Raw genomic sequence first — 10815 nt, 5'->3', positions numbered from 1 at the left:
TTATGGAAATTTACTGAAATTTATTCTCTGGCCGGTTGCAACTGAGTAGATAATTCTTGGATCAAGATTTCAGATTTTTTAGATTTTTTGATTTTTTTGGTTACCTTTTTAATTCTAGTAGGAGCATCATTTTCGTGCTTATTTCCCGAACCCCAAAAAGTCTCGGCGATGGATGTAGAGCTAGTTAGTAGCCTTTTAATGGCTGAAGGTGGTGGCATGGGGCGATGAGCACTAGCTAACTGAAGGGGTGAATCTTTATCTTCAGACGTAGTTGGACTGGAGTTCAAAATTTTGCCCTTGTCACATGATAAAATTATAGCAGAGTTATCTTCATTTGTATGGCTCGGTAAGTTTGAAGAGTACTGAGGAGAGGGGTCAGTATTTTTACAAAATTTGGCTAAGTGTCCCCCGTCTTTGCAGAGAAAACAGGAAAGTTTTTCAGTGGATAGGTAAATCCAATAATTAATATTGTCGAAGTTTATCTGCAACACATCGGGGAGGTTTATAACATCTTCAGGATGGACGTAAGTCTTCGAAAACTTAGGATGTGAGCATAACTAGGATCGTTAATGCCGGCTGTGATGAAAGTGATTTGGGAAGACAGATAAATATTATGCTTGGCAAATTTTTCTTGATCATTATGATGCGGAATTATAGGACACACGTTAGAGAGAATACGTTTGGCCTTCGAAATAAGAGAACGGATTTCCAAAACATGTTGACCACTTTCTTGTGTGAATCAGTGAGTTTGTCTGCGTTGTCCTTGCTGTTTAAATATAAATAGACACTGCCATGAAAAATTCTTGAGACGAACCTAATGCTCTTCGGATAAAAAATTTTTCCTATTGCCACGGTATACTCTTGAATCGAGATACCTTCAACTGAATCAAGAACAATAGCCTGTTCTCTAGTAAGGAACTGCGTCTGTTGTGCTATTTGAGCATAAGACATCGTGGTAGAAGTTTTCTGTATCGATGAATTTATGATGAGAAAAATATAACTTTATAGAAGCAAGTACCCCTGTTAACAGAAACACTAGCCACGTTCCGAAAAGCGGAATATAAAAAAAAAAGGAAGAGAAGAGAACAAGTTAAGATGACAAGAGTTTCCCTTCTATGAACTTCGATAAGAACAGAATAACACTAAGAGTTAACTAATAATACACACACGAGCAAGAGAGAGCAAACACGTCCTATTGCTGGTTTCACCATTCGTTATTATTGTGTGGTATACGTCTCCTTATATTATTTTGCCACACATTATCTTATGTATGACCCCCCATGGATCCTTATTGACATTGTCTCGAACGAAGTCCTCCTAAGACTTCTTCTTACTTTGTTTTATGATTTTATTATAAACATTCTTCTTTCTGCTATGGTCTTTTTTGGCCGCTGCCACCTCCTCAGCCAGGTTCAGCCTTTTACATCTCTGGACATGTCTTCTGCTTACTGTTCATCTGTTTCGCTGCTTTTTCTACGTTTTCATGTGAAAAGGACTTTTTTCTTTATGGTTACTTTGATTAATTTGTAGTTAAAACTCTTTATTGCTGCTTCTGGTGTGGCATCTTTTAACTGGTCCAGCTTTGCTGCATCAAACTGTTCCACAAATAGATCTTTGATCTTGCACCAGTCTGCCTTTTTAATATTAAATTGTGCTGTTCTGTTTATATCTCTCCTGCTCAGGTTGTGGTTTTTGAGCTCAAAGTATAGATACAGTGATGATTGCTGTTGCACCAGCTCAGTTTCCCTGCCCAATTTTGAATTTTAGATGCTGTAAGGTACGTTGCGATCGTTATATCTATGTTTAATTTTCCATTCACCGTTCGCAATGTGTGCGGGCTTTCCGGCTGGTTCACAACCACCAGGCCTTTGTTTAATACTATCTTCTCGACAGCTTCTTTCGCGTCTGTTTCTGCACTATACCAGAAACTGGACTTTGCATTCAGGTCACCACGAATGATAACATTACTCTGGGTGCATTCTACGACTTCAAACATCCTCTGCACATACTTCTCCATTGCGTCGCCAAGCACGCAATATATCGAGGCCAGGTATATATCACCCTCACTTATACTCAGATGTACGCAGACAAATTCATCCGTACATAGCTGGCTTATGTTGGTCACATTTCTTGATTAAATACCACTATTTCGAATTTAACCTTTGCCATTCATTGCACTATTTTTCGCAATTACTCTTGCGATTAGTGGGATGTATCCTTCTACTACTTCTGTAGTAGCATAACGTCAAGTCCTTTATCTATGGCTAGTTTTCTCAGTTCTGTTGCTACGGTGACTGATTTTTGTGCATTAACTTGCAGTTTTTTGATTGCCATTGTTAATTGTTGGAGAGGTCGTGGCAAGCAGATCGGGAATAATGAAAAAGATAATATGGTTTATTTGTACATATGTAGAACATTGCGCAGTCGGCACGTTACAGGAAGGAACTAACTATGTATATGTAATAAGACGTCGCCATGGATTGGTGCCGGCAGCACCAGAAAAATTAGTTGATGTTGTCCTACTCCCATCCAGATCCAAACGGTCCAATCTTCCTAGGTTTCTCGTACTTCAAGCCCGGCCTAGCCAAAGTTAGCACTTTTGATCAAAAGCATGTCATCGCCACTTTTGGCGATCTCTTTTCTTTTCCTTCAGCACCTCATAGATCTTCTGTTTTATTGATTCACTCGTTTCCTGGCTATCAGGCTCTGGTTTCTTGACTATTATTATTTCTTTTTTGGGTTTATCCCTCCGCGGAGGCTTTTGGCTCATAGGTTGACTGTTGCCAGCAGTTTCGGCATAGCTTCTGGCAGGCAAGTGCTTGCTCTTGATGGCAAAAACTTTCTCTTCCAGCGTTATGATTCTGCTTTTCATCACTGCTGTCTCAAGGATGTTCCTTGCTAGTCCACTTTCTAGTTGCTCCTTAATACTGTCGAGATTAACTACACTCGTCGTCTTTAACTGTGTCTCTTCAACTTCTACATCAGTTTTCCTTCTCCTCTTTTTCGGAATACTGCACTCTCGTGCACCTTCCGACGCAGCAGACGTCTCTTGTTCCTCTTTCTTAACGTCTTTTATCTTGGATTTCATGGTTTTTATTTTAAATTGAGTTTCCATATTTGGTCTCACGAGTTGGGTGGATAAACTGTCGATCTGAATAGAGCTAACCCTTACCCTGATAGGGCTAAATAAAACCAGAGGTCACCATGTACCCGGAATTTGGCCGCTAAAAACTGGTAAACCCACCAGCCTCGTCCCAGTGCCATCGACAAGGACGTACCCCGTCGATGCGCGGCATAATTTAAGGTTCAGGATTTTTTATAGAGGCTGTCATCATCTCGGGTACTATGGGGTACGAGCGGTACAGACAACCGGCTGTAATAGCAGAGTGCATGGCTCGCTTACATAAAACGGGGGTACATCAGTTCCTTTTCAGCCCTTGTGACGTTAATTTTAAAAACTCCATTCTGCAAAAGGGTTCATTTTATAGGTAGAATTTCAAGGAATGTGGCCATATTTTTTACAAACTTTGAACACCTCTAACCCATCACAGAGAAATTTACAAAATAAGAATTTGTTTATGATTTTCAGTATTATAAAATCAATTTTTCAAACAACAAAAATATTATTACAATAGGGCAATCCTTCTAGACTGAAACAAAAAAAAAAATTAGCTCAATTCGACTAACAGTTTCTGAGATGAAAATTGATAATTGCAGCCCCTTTTCATAAATATGGGTAAAAATTACTAAATTCAAAGATCCGTAGTTTTTAAACAAATTCGAAACCCCAATTCCTACATTATATTTCATTTAGAACAAAATCCCTGATGTCGACGTCAAAAAGTGATCGTTTTGGCGAATAATCTATAGACAATTAATGCAAAAATCTGCGTTTTTTACCACATTAACCTGAACAGTTCGGAGCTTCGGATAGGTAAAAGTAAAGTGTTTGTCTTTATACAAATAACATGATATATTGATAACAGGGTACACGTAATTTGTGACTTGTTTCGGTTTTTTCTTCTTTTCCCCTCTCCTCAACTTCTTCTTCGTTCCTTTTCTTCCCTGGGAGAATTTTCGTCGTTAGAGGTTCATCAGAGTCCCTACTGTTCCTGCTTGTTTCAGCGTATTCCTGCGCCTTTTGTCCATCCTCTGCTGCAGAATCTTCTTCCTGTTTTTCCTATATAAAAAATGAAAAGAATTGTTAGGCTTTTCCATTTCGTTCCCACGAGAGGGGTCCGGCGTTTATTAGAGTCTACACAGGCAGAGCCGCCCTTGCCTGGGTAAGGTTATTACATCCCGGGTTTCGCCCGGTTCCCGAGGGGTGGCCGTTAGTAACTGGTGCTCCCTCCAGCTACGTCCGGATGTGCAAGATCAGGGCGGACCCTCCTCACCACGCGCCATAGTTTGGAGTTAGGGATTTTTTAAGGGGTTTTCACCCCCGCGGGTCGGTCAGCTAAGGGAAGCCCTCCGTTCCTGCGAAATATGCCTTAAGAGGATTATGGTTTGTGGAGCTCAGGTGCCTCGGGGTAGCTGAGCCCGTACCACGGTCACTGGGTAAAGGTCTGCGACTGTTGAGGATGCCGAGACTCTGAGGGTATCCCAACCATTAACCCAGCCTGGTCCAAAGAAGAACCTCTCATACTTTGCTTTTAATTGGCCAAAATCCCTCCAAGTGGGTGTTCCTTGGCTCAGAGGTGAGGAAGCAAAGCCGATTTCGACATAAACTATGGTTTTTTCTTATTTAATCCTGTACGATAATCTCTTCTCTCAATTTCAATCAACCTAACTGTGTGTACAGAAGACAACAGACAGGCGTCCTTTTTGTCACGCCATTTCATTGCCAATAAATTGTTACCGGACCAGTAGCAAATTTCTCCCATCTTCAGGTTTTCTTCCATACAAGGCATTTCTTTTCTATTTTTACGAACAGTCCCAAATGCATTAGATGTGTGTTCAGGTAGTAAAATATATAAACGTGGGCTTGTATACCAATTATCTGTAATTAGTGCATGACCCTTTACAAGATAAGGTGGAAGAAGCGTCATTACAACGTTTCCAGAAATTCCAATGGCTGCAATACTTTGATTAATCTCTGTTTTGTTCCGGAATGAATTACAAAGTCCAATATGTAATGTTTTGTACCACGCTCTTATTTCTTGATGTGAGGCGTCACAGTCCTTTTTCAACCCAATGAGGATATGGGATGAAAAGGTCATAGAGAGTATGTTTAGTTATGAAAACGAATTTTGTTGTAAGTTGCTGTGTTTTATTGTGGAGCAACGTTTCAGCTTGAGATACAATGTTTTACTGGGTCTAGTCTTTACAATGGAATGTTGTTTATATACAATTTTCCGAAGCTACAAATTCGAGGAACGGGCCAATCAATGCTCGTTATTCGAAGAAAGATCTTTTTCGCGAGTTGTCTATTTGCAAGTATAAACCGGTGATGCGGGACAACGGGTGGTGTCGTCGTCGCGTCATAATTTCGTGTCTTAGCGAACGACATGTAATTAATTTTACAGTTCCAAAGGACAAATGTCTTGATGCCAAACCTACTTCTCTTAGAAGGTATAAACTGTTTAAAGTAACATCTGCCTTTGTATAGTAAGAGGATTTCGTCAATGCATAGATTTTCATACGGTATAAATGATTGCGAAAAGAATATCTTCAGTTTGTCGACTACTGGTCGTATTTTTGTTATTGGGTTATTTATGATATTATTATCATTAAAGTGAAACTTTTGTAGTAATAACATGTTAGAAATATGAATTTGTTTTAATTTATCACTTTTACCGCTCTGCTCTGTTTCGAGGTTTTGGGGTAAGTGCTGCGCTGTTTTTCACAGTCCTCTTACCAGAAGGCACCCCGCGTTCACCTTTTCGAGGCTAAATCCTTCTAGAACATTGGATAGTAATCACATATTCTTCCTTATTTGCTAAGCCGGCATAAGTGCCTAGCACGTTTGAGAGCCCTCTTGTTTCTCGCATTACTTCATATAGCTGCGGTAATCCACCTGGGTATTCGAACAAACCAACTAACTTCTACCAGTAAGCATCTGGTGTCATTAGTATGCCTGAACAAGTCCTAGCACTCTCATCGCCTGTTGTATATACGAAAGCAGCATCTTTATCCACTTTGGTAGCTGTGTATACACAGTTGTATTCGTGTTTGTCAATAGGTATTCGGCTGCAGGGCAGCCCGGAGCGTCGTTACCAGCAGGGGCCACGGGGAGGCGGAGCTGCGAGCCGATTTGAACCGACTCCACCACGGCTCCAGTTTTGGGGCCGCCTGCACTGGTGAACGTGGGTTAACTACACATGCTTTGTTCCCAGCGCCTTGATTTTGATATATTCTTATTCCTCGTTCCTGTTGCTCAATGCGATAAATCGTAACTGCAGTACGCGAAAAATAAAAAAGAATTGATAAACGCATATATGCGCCCAAAGTCTATGCTGGTAACTTTTACCGAACGTATTTATGCACCCATAATCCACACCGATAGCTTTCGCCGGACGAATGTATGCGTCCATAGCACTCAGAGTTAAAGACATCTATGTTCATCCATTCATTTTTCGGAGCTCGATATATGATGGGTAAACTTGATATATGCTTAAAACAAGGAGGATTTTTTGATTTTCCAGACATTGTTAGCCGAAGTTTATGCGATCCTGTAGCATTTGAACAGAACATACGTTACTCTATCATTGTTGACTTTATTAGAAGCTTCATTAGAAGCTAATGACTTTTGCGGTAAGGTTTTCCAATACAAACCGCTCTGTATAGTAGCTTTGTATTACAAGACCGACTCTTGTTAAGTTTGCCTCGTGTGTAACAGGTTTAGTTCTGAAAGGTTTTTTTCTTTGAATATTGCCGGTTTGTTCGAATTTCTTGATAACCGCAGCATACGACAAATGTGATGGACAGTTTCGATTAGGGAATTGTTCTTTGTACAGTCGTACAGCTCCTCTTATGCACTTATTAGCTGCACCGTAAGTGTAAATCAGATTAATTTGTTCTTCCTTCGAATAATAGAACATCGTGAGACGTTTGTTAAGGTTTATTTAGTCCTAACAATCTCTTCGTAGTCAGCTACGAATCAGATCTTTATACGTATCTGTTGATAAACACAACTTACAATTAGTTGAAAGAGCATGACAAGTAGTAATAACTCGTATCAGAAAGTGTATCGCTACCGATGGATATCACTTTGAACACTTAATAACATTGTAGGTCTTGACGGATAAGAAGGGAACGTGGTCGGGGTAAAATACACCCACACAATTACTCTGTGAAGTCTTTTTATTTTTGACTGATGGCTCGAGAGGTCAGAGAATGACTGACTGCCTCCCCAGCTTTTTCCTGTTCCACTCTTCACTACTTTTCCTAATTGGTTAATACCGATGCATCGGGTTAACCAATCAGGAATTTCGTTACTTAGTCTACGCTTGCCCCTTGCGCCCTTGGCGCGCTTTTTCCAGGACAGCGAGGCTTTCTAGTGGGGGGGCGAGTTCGCCGTCGGAGACTTAGCAACTCAGCGGAATTTCCTCTAGGTTCGGTACCTGTGATATGTACATGTTCGGCCTCGTGGCCCTGTACGGCGAACCTTTCGGAAATCTTAGTTTTATGGCGGGGCAATTTACTATTGAGACCGTCGGTGAAAGTTTTTACGAAAAACATGTTTTGTAATATTTAAGAAAAGTTAAACAGCTAAAAACGGTTTCCTCAAAAATAGTTTTTGCTAGCGCGCCCGTCATAAACCGCGCTGGTCATCTGTGCGCCAAGTGTGGCCTGTAGCTGGCCGCTACAACATAAATAGTAAGTTCGAATATTATTCAGGAAAAATTACATTTTTCACTTCTAAAGTCACTTGGTCATTTCAAGGTCATGAGTGAAACGTATTCAAATGTATTTTTTCATCCACTACAAGATGCAATGAAATAAAATACGTGTTTTTCACATAAACAATAACAGTGACCTGGAAAAAACCAAGAAAAAAAGACCTGACAAAAAAAATTCTTTTTCCAGATTATTTCTCGTTTCAAACCATTAATATTATGTTGAGGTGGGTGAGGAACGTCGTTACACTGTTTTCACCTCAATTTATTAAAATATAAGTGTATGGTCGTATAGGCGTATAATTGGTCCAGAAAATACAATCGTTTATTTTGTTAATTGTCCCGGCGGCAGCGGTTCGGCGGGTACGTCGCGATGGTCGGTAAAGGAAAAACTGTCCGGAGGTGTAGGCGTACTGGGTTTTTATATTGTTAGGACAAGGAGATAGGAGTAGCGATAGATAAAGATAGAAGTGGAGAAAGTGGTGGAAACGGAAAATTCGTAGAAAGCGGGCCGTTCGTCCTCGTGCGAACCTGGATGCGACATGTGCGCTTCTTAGGCTACTCGAGGACGAAAGCAAGTCTTAACCCGGGGAGAGACAAAAGAACGGAAACTAAAATCTGAAGGAGTTGGAAAAGAGAAAGTTGGCGTGGAAGAATAGAACGACGTTCGGTAAGGGTTTGTTGACGATGACGTACACGCTACAATGTCATAAATATTTTTTATATCATGAAAAACGAAGGAAATATTTAGGTGGCCTGCTTCGGCTGGGACACCCTGTACATAGAAAACAATTAATGATTAAAATTAACGCAGGTGATACTAAAATACAACTAACGACTAAACAACTAAACGAATAAAGTCCGTTCTCGCGTCAGCAACCCAAACAACAACAATAATCTCTCTGGGAAAATGCTTCCCTTTTTAACCCTCATACGCTCCTCAGAAATAGTAACACAAAAGACCCTCATATGATATTTCACCCATTTTTTTCTTTACACTCCAATTAATGTTATTATTAACCTATTATACTGTAGTTTCATAAAAAGTTAGTTACATTTATTAATTTATTCTTTACATTTTGCAATTATTATTCAAAATCGGGCTCCGCCACTCGGCTCTCTGCGCGACCATTCAGGCGGACAGGTTTGGCCTGGCTTTTTCCGAGGTTCAGCGTAGTGTAAGGGGTTAACTATTAACAAGTATAATTATATTCTGAGTGACAATGATACTGGTCGCGAGAGAAGTGTGTGTTTGCATCTGGTGAATATACTTTCTGAAGGTTTAAAGTTAAAGTCAATGGAACTGTTATGAGGGTGCTGCGACATCGGTTGGCCTTATGGGTTTATTGCTGCTACATTGCCAATATAGTGTCTAATTGTAGGGTTTGGGGATTTGTGAGGTATCGTGTAGTGAGTGTAAAAACAGGAAAAATGTCAACCCTCGGCCGAAAGTGCCGTTATACGCGCGTGTGTATTGACCCTTCAGGAATACCTGGTTTGTGACACGTCTTCGGCTATTGAGGACGCCGAAAGATAGAAATTCTAAAGCCATTGTTTGCAAGAAATTACCTATATTTTCGCGGAGCTACGAAGCGTCTTTGTTCTTAAAAATAACCTTCTGGTGCGAGCGTGTCATAAACCCGGTCAACGAAGACCCCTGCGCGACGGAACAGCTCGAAAAGGTCTTTTTGAAATTTGGAGAAAAGAAAAATATTCATCAAAAAAGAGGGAAAATGTTTTGTAATATGTGTTGAATATTTTGAACCAAACTAGTAGAACAGAGTAGCATAGATATAATCAGGAAGAGAACTGAATCTTTGTGCTCTCAATTAGCCAGTAGGCGGAAAGCAAATAAACGAACATATTAATCATTTTTAAAGAATGAAGGAAAGTGGTTATGCAGGAACCATTAACTTTGCGGACATGGAATAAATACACCATGTACATCTGTGTTAGTAAGAGTACCTGTAACACCTGTCGGTCGTCCTACAAAATGTTTTCGAAAAAGTAATGAAAGAAGTAAAACAAGTAAAATTTAGTCTACATTAGATATGGCACTTAGCGAAGAGATATGCTTTGCGGCTGAAACTAGCTTACGTAGAGAAGGGAAACGAGATGCGGCCGTAATTTTCAAAGAGGTAAGAATGAATTCTCTAACAAGGGTCAGTAAAATAGAAAAAAGTTATCACTTACCATAACACATACATATACATATACATATAATAGATACAAAAATGACGTCACATCGGTATCGTTTGATATATCCGCAAGCGAAATCACGAAATGCAAAAATATACCCAAGCTATTTCTTGGTTGTGCAAGGAAAAAAAGATTGCTATCCCTGTCAACAATATATAAATATTACAGAGATTACTGCAGAAATACAATTACAAGCATTTTTAGATCACACGCCTACACGTTTAATACAAGTACAATAAGAAATAGTCAACTCTATTGAAACCGACAGAACACTTACGCCAATTTATTAATGAGGGTGTGACGGTAGTTCGGACTATAGTATATACAGGGTAGTCTACGCAGTTGTTACATGTTATAACTCCGTTACCAGTACAGTTACAGAAAAATGTCAGAGGAGGAAGGTGAATTGTTCAAAAAGTATTACATCCGTAAGACCATATCTTTTTTAGAAGTGCAATGATGCATGTGTAATCAATAATTGTATTATTTTTTAAAATGAAAATTCATACTTTTTTTTACACAGATAGATTCCTTTCGACATTCTACATAAAAAGGTATTGAAGTATAATGGTCGAAAAATGATTGGTTATTGAGATATTTTTAAGTCTAGGGGAGCGGGTGAGCGGGGTCGCCAAGATATTGTGGCACCGTAGAGATAACCAGAGATCACCTTAACTCAGTAATGAAAATAATTGAAAAACGTTGTATGAATTGTGTACAGTGTAATGGAGAAGCGTTCGAGCATTTTCCTTGATAACGACAATTTTTCAACGATATA

At 39.7% G+C, this 10815-nt stretch overlaps 1 protein-coding gene across 1 annotated transcript; it reads right to left on the bottom strand.

Annotated features, from left to right (window-relative positions):
* Nucleotides 1-4727: 4727 nt before the first annotated feature.
* LOC108577293 (piggyBac transposable element-derived protein 4-like) lies at nucleotides 4728-5758 on the bottom strand. The gene is given in 3 exon segments (XM_017940431.1): nucleotides 4728-5104; nucleotides 5107-5136; nucleotides 5515-5758. Coding segments are annotated over 3 exon segments (651 nt in total).
* Nucleotides 5759-10815: the final 5057 nt, after the last annotated feature.

Source organism: Habropoda laboriosa, unplaced genomic scaffold (assembly GCF_001263275.1).
Source record: "Habropoda laboriosa isolate 0110345459 unplaced genomic scaffold, ASM126327v1 scaffold739, whole genome shotgun sequence".
In the NCBI taxonomy this organism is placed as follows: Eukaryota; Metazoa; Arthropoda; class Insecta; order Hymenoptera; family Apidae; genus Habropoda; species Habropoda laboriosa.
The sequence above is the reverse complement of the archived record's forward strand: the minus strand, read 5'-3'. Positions and strand labels throughout refer to the sequence as shown.